Below are 13,688 nucleotides of genomic sequence, written 5' to 3'. Positions count from 1 at the left end.
TTCGCAAAGAAACATATAATAGTGTCTTTATTATGTTCACATTTAATATACCCATATCACACAAACACGAAATAGGAAGTCTCCCTGCTGACCACGGTGACCTCATCACCTACAGAACTCTAGGAAAAGCCTGGGGCACCAGCTTTTCAAACACACGATTTACAAGGAATTCAGGACTCCGTTATGTGCGCCTGGAGGCAGAACCCTACTGTTCGCAGTCTGGGTAGGCGCTCCGCGGGAGGGAAAAGTCGCAAGACAAATAATCACGGATTCCTCGGCCGACCCAAGAGCCGCGTCCACGACCCCCTGGGCCCGCGAAGCCGCCGCTGCGGCGTCAGCGCCCAGCGCGCCCCGCCGCTCCGTCCCGGGCCGTTGAGCGTTCGGCTCGCGCCTCCGGCCGCCGCCTCCTCCCGCCGCCGCCGCCGCACACGCATGCGCGGTGAGCAGTCGCTGCCCGGCAGCTGCGGGCGGTGTTGGTCTAGGGAGACGCGGGGACCAAGTGGCAGCGACTCGAACATATAAGCTGCCACTCCGGAAACGGTCCCGCAAGACAGGTGCGTGGGCAGTAGGCCACACTCCCGCTGCCCTTTGCACGCCGGACGGGGCGAGGAGCCGGAGTCCTTACTCCTTTCCCCAGGGCGGGGGTGGGGGTCCTGGGCCGCACCCCTTTCTTTGGCGCCCCGCCAGGCCGAAGCGGTTGGGGCCGGGTGAGCGGGCGGGCGCAGACTTCGGAGACGGGGTGCCGCGAGTGAGTTCGTGGGCGGTCTTTCTCGGCCTTGGGAGGAGGAAGGTCAGCCCCGGCGGCGGTGTTGATGCCACCTCGGGTCTGTTGGGTCCTCTTGAAACTGCTCTGTCCACCTGCTGCGCCGGGGCTCGAGAGGGAGCGGGCAGGCCAGGTGCCCTCCGGGCCCGGGTTACCCCCCAAGCCTTAGGGGACCCCGGGAGCCGAGTCCGTTATTCCAGCGGTTACCCGTTCCACGCTCGAGCCGCGTTGCGCGCTCCTGAGGGGTGTGGAGCGGGCGTGGGGTGGAGGACGTCGCGTCGCTGCTGGTCCCGCCAGCTACTTCTCACGAAAACGTGAACCAAACCAAATAGGCTGTGCACGGGCAATCCTCTCCTGAGTCAAGGCGACAGGACTCGACTCTCCTGGTGGCGGTGGCGGGTGACGCCGACCACTCCCTAGACGCGCTGCCTGGAGCCCGGCGTGCGCCGCAGGGGACGCAGCTGTACAGCTGGGAGAAATCTAACGCCCTAACTGCTAGAGACTCCTTACCGCCTAAAGGGTGTTTGTGGTCAATCAGAAGCTTCCGCTGATTTTATCTATCACATCTCCCCAAGTAACAAAGAGGAGTCATTTGCTTGAGGTTTAAAAGCAAATGAGAACAAAACTCAGAAGAGGGGGAGAGAGAGTAATTCGAATGGCCATGGGGAGAAAAGACTCAAATTAGAAACGAGTTCATTTACATTGAAACGTTCCGAAGCGTAAAAGCCATGAAAACCCTGGTCTAACCTTAAGATTTTGCTCCCTTCGGAATTGTTACATCACCCCAGGTCATTCAGTCACTCTAGGTAGACCTCCTTTTGGTGATTCTAAGTTTGACCTCTTTTTTTCATTTACACAGTTTTGCCTTCATATCTAACTGGTTTAGTCTTCCGGTCATATTTGCATCGTGCCCCTAAATCCTTAGAACAAGGTATTCTATAGTGTATTGTGTATGATAGTTTATTGTATGCGTGAATGATGTATGTTGATGGACCTGTAGGTGGTAAACAGTGTTGTAAGTTAGCCTTACTGCTTATTTTCAGTACCTAATGATTTTCAGTGGTCTTAAATGGAAAACTAGAATTGTTACCATTAATGCACTGTTAGATCATCTAGTTTAACACTTTTATGTGACAAATGATAAAATAGGCCCAGGGGAGTTTTAATTCCTTGCCTTTTAAAAAATAGTAGAAACTTGGTGCCCTGGTGTCAAGTTCAGTGTATTTTCTATTATATCATTCTGCGGTTGAGTTCCTGAAGCTGCATGACAACTGAAACTTGACATAACAGTGATTTTCAAGCACTGTTTTTGAGGCATACTAGTGTTGGATGGGTCGCCAGTCAGCCATTGAAACTGAAAGCCATTGAATAGCAGAAAGGCATCTCAGTGGTAAGAATATCATATAGATGCCCTGGCTGGGTGCTGCTCAGTGGATTGAGTGCAGCCTGTGACCCAAGGTTGCGGGTTCAGTTCCCAGTCAGGGCACATGCCTGGGCCAGGTCCCCAGGAGGGGGCATGGGAGAGGCAACCACCCTTTGATGTCTCTCCCCCTCTCTTTTTCCTTCCCTTCCTCCCCCAAAGGGCATAAATAAATAAACCTTTTAAAAAGAGAATAGCATATAGAGAGGCATGAACGTACTACATAGGTGAGTGTTGAAGAGAGTGAAAGAAAAGAGTCTTAAAGGGACAGACTTTATACTGAGAAGTACAGAGAACTATTGAACATTTCCATAAACTGTGGAGATAAAAGGGCTTTTGTTTTCAGAAAATGCATGCCAGAGGGAAGGTGGAGGATAGATTTGAAGATTGGCAAGACTGGAATTGAAGAGGTGCAGTGGGAGTTTACCAAGCCTTTTCAGAAAAGACGGGTTCCTTTCACTTCCTTAAAGCTGTGGCAGGGGGCAGAGAGAAACATTTAAGAAATATCCAAATGTATTTAGTTACCAGTGAGACAGGGGATCAGTGGGAAAAAATAGTTTTAACACAGTGGTTGACTGGAGGTGCAGTTAATGGGAGAAGGGAGCTAAGGAGATAGAGAAGCAGCCTTGGGAGGAAAGATCAAGTTCAAATTGATGGAGGCATTGGGATATTCTTGAAGATGGATAATTATTTGAATCCAAACATTGTGTAACCCTGAGCTGTGAATAAAATTTGGGACTTTTTAACTAGAAGCCTAGAGCATATGTGATGTAAGAAGAAACCTGGGGCAGAATCCTAAAGAACGGCAGTATTTACAGAAAATCAGAGAAAGTGCCCAGGAAGCAGGCAGAGGAGAGGCAGAGAGTCCAGACTCAGGAATGCTGCCACAGAAGCCAAGGAGAAAAGGAGTCGTCCCAGCCAGCTCAATTAGGCAAGAAAAAACAAAAAAAAAATCTACATTAAAAAGGAAGAAGTAAAATTATCTCTGTTCACAGATAATGTGACCTTATACGTAGAAAAACCCAAAGATTCCACCCAAAAGAGATCTGTTAGAACTAAAAAGTAACTGTGATTGGGAGGGATTTAGGAGAAGGGGAGGGGGGGATGCAGGAGTTGTCGCTTGATGCATTTAGTTTTAATTTTGCAAGGTGAAGGTGCTGTAGATCGGTTGTACCACGGTGTGAATGTATTTAATGCTACCAAACTGAACAGTTTAAATAGGTTTAAATGGTAACTTGTATGTTATGTGTATTCTATACCATAATGTAAAACAGACATTTAAACTCCATGAGTTAGTTACTTCAAATCTCCAGTGCAGGCTTGGCAATATCTTCCTTCTTTTAAGAAGCAATATGGGACAGACCTCACAGTTTTGTTCAGAGCGTGATGGCGTATGGGCACCATAGTGTTACAGACTTTTAAGTGATCCTGTGAGTTTCATGATGTAATTCTGAATTGTCAGGTGGTGCATCGCTGAGTAGAGATAAGACACTGAAGAATTAAACCATTAGGTCTGTATTTCTAATTTTTTAAGAAGGAATAAATAGCAACAACAACCTTGAACTGCGTACCGTTCTAACGGAGACTATTATCCTTTAGAAGTGCATTATCTGCAGAATCATTTGCGACTACTTGCAATTTATTTTTAAGTATTTCTCTTAAATAGTAAGGTACATATGACCATTTCTGGGTAAATAGCTTCATAGCTTAATAGTATTAGTAGTTCAAATTCTAGAAGTTTCTAAAGAGGTTTGAAAAATGCATGCTGTTAACATTTTTGTGATGTCTCTCCATTGTTTTATCAGCAAGCATATACTAGTGTAGCGGGTGAAGTTAAAATGAGAGGTAGCATGATATATTGATGTAACATTTCTGGATTCTAATCTTGTTTCATGTTCCTAGTCACATGACTTTGACCAGTTTTTAAAGTCTTACTGGTTCCAGTTGCAGCTCAGGTGACAGTGCCCATCCTGTTTGTTTCTCAGGCTGCAAAGATGCGGTTGTGTAGAATAGGGCTCCCAGCGATTCTGCCCTGGCAGGCCAGCACAGTGGAGCCAAGCGACATGCTTGGGACTTAATTTTTTCAACTAATAATCAAGAACCTAAAGTATGTGTTCACTTTGAAGGAGCAGATGGAGTTCTAAAGTTATATTTAATGTTCATTACTGCTGCTGTTATTTTACTCAAGTGTTATTGATAGTGTGTCAAGCAATACCTTTACATTGTATAAATCACAAAAGACAATTTCTAGAACAGTGAAGCTTTTAGGGTTATTAACAATTAATAACAACTTGCAGATATACTCATTTCTCTGCCAATAGGTGAAAATTAAAAAATAAACCTACCTCTTGTTAGAGAGGTAACCTACCTCAGATTTCCCTCCTTCATTTATCCCTATTCCAGTAATACCTCTCTTACAGTTCAGGGAGCTCAAGCTCTTCTAACAAATAGCAGCATGCGCCGTTTTTATTGTTATCTTTGTCTGAAAAGACGATGGTATTCACGTATCTTTGAATGTATTTAGAGGGCTTATTTTGTAGTGGGTTGATGTTGATTTTTTTAAAAATGCACTTTCATGATTTTCAACATTAGAGCCGTAGCCAGTGACCTTTAGTAAAAGCCAAGACAGGCCGGCCCACACATCTGCGTAAGGTTTCGATCTCACTAGAAAGGGTTCTCCAATCTGTTGAGCTTACTACATGGAAAAAAAGCTTTTCACAGTCTGATGTTTCTGTTGTGGAAACAGCTTTATAGATACATTATTTTGACCTCCATGTTCACCTGTTTAATGTGTGCAGGTCAGCGGGTTTTACTATACTTAACAGTTATGTAGTCATTACCATATTCTAATTTTAGAACATTTTCATCAACCCTCTCCCAAAATCCTTGTATCTGTTAACCCTTTCTTTCCACTCTTTCCCTAGGTAATCACTAATCTATTTTCCATTTCTGTGAGTTTGCCCATTTATTTTAAATGGGGTCATATAATATGTGGTTGTGATTACTGTCTTCTTTCACTAGGCGTAATGTTTTGGAGGCTCATCTGTCTCGTAGTGTGTCAGCACTCCGTTCTGCTTTACATACTCGGTCGTATGGATAGTCCAGATTTTGTTTACCCATTCATCAGTGGATGGACATTTGGGTTGTTCCTACTTTTTGACTCTTGAAAAAAATGCTTCTTTAAACATTTCTATTGAAGTTTTTTGTGTGGGAATCTGTTTTAATTTCTTTCGGGAAGACACCGAGTAGGGGACTTGCTGGGTCATATTGTAATTCTGTGTCTAACACTTTGCAGGGCACGGCGCTGCTTCCCCAAATTGTTGCCCTTTTTCCGTTTGCCACCGCAGTGTGTGACGGCTGCAGTTTCTCCGCAGCGCCCCCCCCCCCCCGTCATGTCTTCCTCTCTGCTTTCATTATAGCCGTCCTGGTGGGAGTAGAATCCTGTCTCATAGATCAGTTGTTTCTTACGCAGACCTATATAGGTCTATGAATATGTTCTCTTTGAGAATTTTAAAAATTTTATGTTGATGGTAACTTTGGAAAAAAGGTAATAGAACGAGACTCTAGATCATCGCAACTGAGCACCTTATAACTGCAGATCGCCACACTGTTCAGCGTCCACAGGTCCTTGGTATTTAAAAGTCCGTTGGCACCAGGAAACAAAGCTTGCATCTTTACATGCTGATAGGAACAGAGGAGGACCTAATGTAGAAATCAGGTATTTTTGCCAAAAAGCAGCCAAATTATATTTGGCTTCTCATCTCAATTAATGCTCTAAGGCAGCAGTTTTCAGCCTTTTTCATCGCATGGCACACACAAAGTAATAACTACTAAAATTCTATGGCACACCCCAAAATTATTTTTTGCCAATCTGACAAAAAAATAGGTATAATTTTGATTTGTTCACACTGGATGGTTATTGTTTTGGTGGCTGTTGTCATTATTTTATTGGATAATCTAAGGGAAAGAGGTCAGGGCCCCTGACTAAATAGTCAGGTATTGTGTGTTTTAAAAAGTCTTGTGGCACAGCAGTTGAAAATTGGCTCTAAGGAACAGAAGTTTCTCCGTATTTGAATAGAGAAGCAGTTAGATAACTGAGTCATCACAGTACTACAGGAATGAAAAATGCTAAAGAACTTTGTCCAGAGCAGTCAGCCCGATTGCAATAAAAGTTCCATAGTTATTTGGTTTTTAAGCTGTGAATTGATTTCAGCAAAAGACTATCTCATTACATTGTGATAAGGTTCTTTTTAAAAATTTTTTGGTGTTCATAAATGTATGAAGTCTGTCCAGAAGGTATCCAGCCATGGAATATGAAAAATAGAGCCGTTTATTAAAGATGATATAAGATATAAGAGACGTTGTACACAGGACAACAGTGCCTCAGTTCCCTTCAAAGTGGGCACCTTGGGACCCCGCACAGCTCTCCCAGTCACCAACTACCCCCTCATATTTTTCTGAATCTCACCAACAGACTGAAATCTCTTCCCTTTTGAAGGTGATTTTAGTTTTGGGAAAAGCCAAAAGTCACAAGGCACCAAATCTGGGCTGTAGGAGGCTGAGTCACCTGGGAGATTTGATGTTGCACAAAAAAACTGCAGGAGACGTGAAGCACGAGTGGGTGTGTTGTCGTGATGAAGCCGCCAATCACCAGTTTCCCATAGATACAGCTTTCAGAATTATCTGAGTAGTTTTCATGGAGGACTATTCAAGCTTAATGCAGAATATGCTGCAGATTTGTTGCTCTGCTCGCTCATTTTGAATGCAACAGCCACACAGTACACGTGCTCATTCAGTAGCATCTACCACCCCCTCTGACTATACAGTGAAGTTGTTACTGTTCACACGTGCACATTCTAGTCCACGCTCCTTGGCTGCCAGGTTACATGGATGTTGCACAAGACGTTCTCATATTGACAGTGGCGGGACTTTTTCCTTACAGATGTCCTATTTTGGCTTTATTATTATACAACTTCCAATTGTATGTTTTTATATACTTAAACAACATTGAAATAAATAAAGCAACCTAAGCAAACATTTGGGAACCATCCCTTTTCTTTCCTTTAACGGGGTCCACTTATTATCTGACCTTTGTGATCGCTGACCAGTGACTTTAGGTTTGTGTCATTGACTCTGTTCTCAGAGGCAGGCCCGTAGCTCTCGACTCTGTGTCTCGTGAGATGGGAAGGTTGTATTTTCACTTGTTCAAAGCTTAATGTAGTTTTCTTAATGATTTGTTTTAAAAGCCATCCTGGAATAAAGGAGGTATTGAAGAGAAATTATTTCTTTGTAATATACTTACACATATTTTCCATAACTTTGTTTTATTTCCCTGACAGCTTTTAATTTCAAAGATAATCAATATGCATTTCCAAGGCTTTTGGTTATGTTTGGGTCTTCTAAGCATCTCAATTCATGCAGAATTGATGGATGATGATGTTGAGAGGACGGACTTTGATGAAACTTCAGGAGAGATTGATGTTAATGAAGATGAACTCTCCTCAGAGGTAAGGGTATAGAGAAATCAGTTGTAAATTATTCCTTTAATGCATGATACACAGGAGTGACTAACCTCTTAACATCTATTTCAGTTGTAATAGTCTTCGTTTTCTAAATAAATAGAAAAACACTGCCTGTCTCCCCAACTGTTTGTTGCTTTGTGTTTTAGAGTGCCCCTGTGCTGCAGAATGTGTGCATGGCGCTGAGCGTGGTGTCCTTACCGCACAAACATGGGGAAGGTCTTTACTAGCAAAACAGGAGGGGCTCGGCGCTGGCTAAGGTGGGCTAAGTGCTTCTCACTCAGGGAAAGGCTTGCAGGCTTACTTCGGACACGGCCTTAGCCAAAAAACAAAAGGTAGTATTATTTGTGGTTCTCCTTGAAGTAACGTAAGCAGGTTTTGTTTATTTAAGGAAAAAAATAGTAAGTGAAAGGAGGAATGAGACAGGGCAGTGATGCAGAGGCAGGCGGTCACTGGTAAACGGACCTGCCTCTGTCTCGGCGTTGTGAACAGGTGCCGCCAGTGGTGCCTGACGAGTCATAGGACTTGGCAGAGACTTTTGTGTACTTGGCGATCGAGAGGTGCTTTCACATTGAGGAATATTCCTATATCCTGTTAAGACAGTCTGAATGTTGTTCAGAACTAGTTTTGATGGTGAGAAAGCATCACTTGTATTGTGCCAGCTACTGCTAAAGGGCCCACAAGAGTAACAGGTGGTTGTTCCAGACTTCCTGGAGAGTTTGTCATTTGCAAATGCAAGTGTTCTGCCGTTGTCGATATCGGGGGACATTCATTCTCCTGTTAAATGTTAAGGTCTACAACCACAAAGCCTAGTTCTGTGAGCCCCAGAAAGGAAGTCATCAAAGGGCCAGTGACTGCGTTAGGTACAGCTACTGCAGGGTCTTTGGAGGCCAACGCTTCAAATGAATTGGCAGACACCTACCCCTCTTAACGCTATTTGGAGGTAATTAGAAAAGATAAGAAGTAGGAAAGATTTTCGAGCCTTCTCACAGTGCAGCCTGAGTCATCCAGGATGGTAAAGTGTAACCAAAGGGCAGCATGAACTGCTGGTGGTGCTCAGGGACCTGGGGCACCCTCGCAGGCGCCCGCTGTGCCACTGGGCCTGCCGATCCCTGGGAGCCAACCGAGAGGGCAGCGGAGCCGTGCTCAGGAGCTTCCTGCAGGCTGACTATTTCCATAGCAGAATCTCGACCCTGTCAAGAGTTATGTGGAACTTTATTTCATTACTGACTTTCCTCCCTTTAACAGATAGGAAATGTTACACTTCCTGCGCCAGGATAAGGGCAGTGGAAGTAGAAGAGATACTTCAGCATCCTTTTCCCTAAAGGCTAAGAGAAGAAACCTCACAATTAATGACACGAATAAAATCACAAAGGCTGTCAAAAAGAACCCAGATTCATGATTTTTGGCAAAATTTAATAATTCATCATCAACTCAATTATCTGTTGATAATTTGTCAATAAATTATCTTTAATCTTTCAAGTTCTTTTGTAGATATGTTCCGCAGAGTGCAGTAGTTAGGTGTACATGCTTTAGAAGCAGACAGCCTGACCATTATCTGCAAGTACTGTGGTTATCTAACCGTGAGACAGCAGGCAGTTGCTTTGCCTCCTGCAGCTCCATCCTGTGTGAAGTGGGCACCACAGCACTTTCCTCCCAGAAGTATTGTGAGGAGTACAAGAGCCATCATGTCTCTCCCGTCATCGCCACCCACCTCATCCATCATTGGTGTCGCCATCGTAGGCGCCGTGCAGATCCCTTGCTCTTCGGGCCTTTCTCTATTGAATGTTTTTCTTCCCTGGGTCCCTCATTCTCAACATGGTATCATCATCCTGTAGTCACATTCAGTGACAGTTAAGAGTTCATTTCAAATGAGCCTGCATGCTGACTACTAAGTCCTTCATCTCACAGGTTTTCGATCGTGCTATTTCTTTTGCTTCTAATGGTTTATATCCCTGAATATTGCCACCTGTTAGAATTCTTTAATGGCCATGTCAGCGGTGTGACGAGGCCATCTCTATTCCCTCTTCCCTCTCCTTCTGCCTTAGAAGGAGTCGGTGTGCCCTCTGTTCGCACAAACGGTATTTTCTCCATGATTTTGTCTCTGAACATTCTCCTATATCTTCCCAGCACTAGGATGCAGAGACCATGCTACCTTATTATCTGTATTACCTATTTGTCCATTACAAATTAGGTTCCTAACTAGTGAGACTTTATTAAAATATCTGTGGAATACATAACTAGATTTTTAAAAATTATTTTCTAGGTTAAATATAAGACCCCTCAACCTACAGGAGAAGTATATTTTACAGAAACTTTTGATAATGGAAAGCTGGCTGGGTGAGTGTTTGCTCAAGGGACTATTTCCCTGACTCAATTAACTGTTTAGAAATTACTGGGTATTGGCCCATGAAAATTGCTCCTACTACGGAACTATCAAAAAATGTTAAAGTGCTTTATTTGACAGAGTAAACCAGTACCTTAACACATTTTTGCTATTGATAGAAATGTTTAATTTGAATAGTTACTCATGTATATAAAGAAAATCAATGAATTATGAATATAAGGTAAAAATTTATAACATTTCCTCATCTCTTAGGACAGATAGCAATAACCCAATTTCACATGACACATTCCCTTTACTCTTCCATTCTGAATAACGGGAAAACAGTAGGTTATTACCTATTGTCACGTGTCAGGCCTTGTCCTAAGCAGGTAGGTACGTACTGTCTTTACCTCGTTTCATAGGTGAGGAAACTGAGACTTAATAGTCTCACAGCTAGTAAGCTGCAAATTTGATTTAACTCTGACCTTGCAGGAGGAGGTATAGGCATCCTTATTTACCCTCTGGGCCTTTATTTATTTATTTATTTAAAAGATTTTTATTTATTTATTTTTAGAAATAGGAGAAGGAAAGGAGAAAGAGAGACAGACATGTGCCCTGACTGGGAATTGAACCAGCAACCTTTTGGTTCACAGGCCTGTGCTCAGTCTACTGAGCTATACCAGCCAGGGCCGCATTTATGTATTTTTTAATGAGAAGTAACTGTTGGGCCTTCTTTTTTTGTGTCTCTAACTTGTATTGTACCTATAAATTCCTGTTTTATTTTTAATGGTACACATTTGCTTTCACCTGTATTTATAGGTGGGTCCTATCAAAAGCAAAGAAAGATGATGCAGACACGGAGACTTCCATATATAGTGGTAAGATATTTATTTACATATTCAATATAACTGGTATGACCCGAAGTTCACTAGCTTTTGAGACTGTATTTCTATTAAGTATAAACAAGGAGCCTTGGTCTTCACAACAGAACATTCAGTCTTTTCTCCTCTCTAGTGTTTCTGGAAGTCCGCTGGTTATCTATCCATGAGCCACTGATGTTACTTTCCTTTGCTGCACTATTTGGTATTCACAGTGGCTAATGATAGCTCTTGTCGAGTGCCACGTGAGTGGGACTCATTTCCGTATTTTCAGGAGTAACAAGTCCGTGTAAAGCATGTTCAGGGACACAGAGTTTGCACCAGGAGGAGACATTTATATTGTCACATTAAGTTGTTAATAAAAGTACAATATGTGTTTAATAAGTACCAGTTCTTCAAGTGACCAACTTTCAGGATGTTTTATGAAGCCATGTAAAATTTTTAAAGGTTTTATTGACATCAGAATTTATATTATCTGGTATCATATATATTTGGATAAGTGATTGGTTAATTGTCTATTTGAAGTTGGGAAAAACTTCTTGACATTGAGGAATAATTACTTTGGGACAAGTTTTCTAAAATTAAAGTGCTAGGTGGTACCTTTTTCATAGCTTATAAGTGTGCATAATTACAATAAAGGCAATATATTTTTCAAGTCCTATATTGTAAATATCCTAAAAATTCTAAAGATAAGGTTATTACTTCTTAAAAGACCTTTTTATTTTGATCAAACCACAGGTTAGTAGTGATAATACACTTTATCATCATTGTGAGAGAAGAGACATCAAATAAATTATTTTAAGAAAAGTATAGTGTAACCAAATTAGAGGGGCAAAGCAAAAGATACCCAAAAACTTCATTTTTGAAAGTCCAGTGAAGTCTGCACAATGACAGACCGAAACACCTCTCTGTGAATCGTAAGACTGGTTCAGGTTCTGGCACTGTGCGTGTTTTTTTTTTAAAGAAAGAAAAGAAAGTAGTATGAAAAGCATTAGAGATTCAAAGCTGCCTGTTAATATTTCAAGTTGGCACAATACTGGAAAATAGACAATTTTTGTTAAATTGAGGGGGTTTTGGAAGAGGCAAAGCTAGAACTAGTTAATATAAGTTGGTGATATTTCTTTCTAAAAAGAGGAAAGGAGAAAAATCCAATACACAACGTTTGGGCTGCAGGTGTTGTATGCAGCCCACAATCTAATTTCAGCAGCTTCCTGACCTTAAACCTGGGGAATTCGAGCCTGGAGGGGGCCGGACTCAGCTCTGCAGTGGCACAGCTCTGTGTCTGTGCCTCGCTCGCCCCGTGCTCTGCCTGCAGCTCCGAGAGCTGGTTGGCTTAGCCTGGGAAGGGCAATTTGCAGTGTGTTCATGGGGCATACAATTTTCAAAATAAAGTTGAAATCCCCACAGTAACTTCTCCAAAGTAAGAAAAGTAGCTATTAAATACCATGTATTTCCAAATATGTAAGACTGAGGCAAACTGCACATCTTATGTTAAGGATGCTGTTCATCTCATGTGTAATTTTGAAAATACACTGTTGATAGACCTTATGAGACACAGCATATTTTGTAATTTCATTGGTTAAAGAGTCAGAAAAATTCAAACTAAGCCAGCTTTCAAAGGGCTTTAATCAGATACTATAGTGTTTATTATTTGTTTCCACAATTTTAGCTAGAAAATGAAACCATTCTCTGTTAAGAGAAAAAGGAATAGATATTATTTCCTGATTTAAATTTTAAAAATTTTTCCCAAATCAGCCTGCAGAGCAAAATCTTATGGATCACCACAGCTGATAAATCATTTTTGAGTCAGTGTTTTGGTTGTAGTGTAATTTGCCCTGCTCTGTGTTTTAGGAAGATGGGAAATAGAAGAACTGAAAGAAAACCAGGTGCCTGGCGACAGAGGGCTGGTGTTGAAATCCAGAGCGAAGCATCACGCGATATCGGCGACGTTAGCGAAGCCCTTCGTTTTTGCTGATAAACCTTTAATAGTTCAGTAAGTTTTGGTTTTGAATATTTTCTAAAGTTTATACTAGTTGATATGGTTTGACTTCTGAATATAGCTAGTTATAAAATGGGCATAAAAACTCAGATTTTCCTTTTCATTTCACTTAAACACACAATGCGTGTATACACACAAACACCCTGAGGTTTTAAGTGAAAAGCAGATTGATTTAAAAATAATAGACGTAGTGATTGAGTCTAGACATAATAGGATAACTTACCGATGTTTACAGTTATAGATACGATTTACAAATTGTTCTTTCATTCTTAGCTTTTCATAGAACTCTTTTTCTTTAAGGCACCTATGTTGCTCCTAATGTTATTTTACTTAAAATAGTGAGTGTGTACATTTAATTCACACGTGCATCATTTACTTTATAGTCTTCAAAGACATGAATTTCTTTGTCAGCTACTGCTTACCAAAAATGTTGATAAGGCTTTGAGGAAAACAGATTGTCCTTTATTTGAAAGATTAGAAAGAATAAAACCTGTCTTCTGACCACAAGAGAAGCTGTGGTCACATTTTGAGTGTTTACCTGCCCGCTGCTGTGTAGGGACGACAGCCCTCTGAGGTGCAGGAGTGGGTGGTGTGTGCCCATCCCATAGATGAGCAAACAGAGACTTGGCTCCCAAATAACTTGCCTTTATCCTCGGTGTCTCTAAAGTAAGTGGCAGAATCACAAATAAATCTCAGGTCTTTTTGACTCCAAAGTTCATGCTTGTCACCATAATGTAGAGATCTTGAGAAATGCAGCAGAGGGCTTACCCATTATGAGTTGGG

At 41.9% G+C, this 13,688-nt stretch overlaps 1 protein-coding gene across 1 annotated transcript in view; it reads left to right on the top strand.

The window, feature by feature from the left end:
* The first annotated feature begins 462 nt into the window (after positions 1-462).
* The window catches only part of CLGN (calmegin), a 30,336-nt gene continuing 17,110 nt past the window's right edge, over positions 463-13,688 (top strand). The window contains exons 1-5 of the mRNA XM_037126176.2: positions 463-554; positions 7,523-7,690; positions 9,969-10,042; positions 10,848-10,906; positions 12,758-12,899. Of these exons, the coding sequence (XP_036982071.2) occupies positions 7,547-7,690; positions 9,969-10,042; positions 10,848-10,906; positions 12,758-12,899 (419 nt within the window). The 5' untranslated portion in view covers positions 463-554; positions 7,523-7,546. The remainder of the gene's footprint in view (positions 555-7,522; positions 7,691-9,968; positions 10,043-10,847; positions 10,907-12,757; positions 12,900-13,688) is intronic.

The sequence above is a fragment of the Artibeus jamaicensis genome, unplaced genomic scaffold, assembly GCF_021234435.1.
Source record: "Artibeus jamaicensis isolate MK-2021 breed Jamaican fruit bat unplaced genomic scaffold, CSHL_Jam_final scaffold_537, whole genome shotgun sequence".
Taxonomy (NCBI): Eukaryota; Metazoa; Chordata; class Mammalia; order Chiroptera; family Phyllostomidae; genus Artibeus; species Artibeus jamaicensis.
This window is presented reverse-complemented; position numbering and strand designations above follow the sequence as displayed.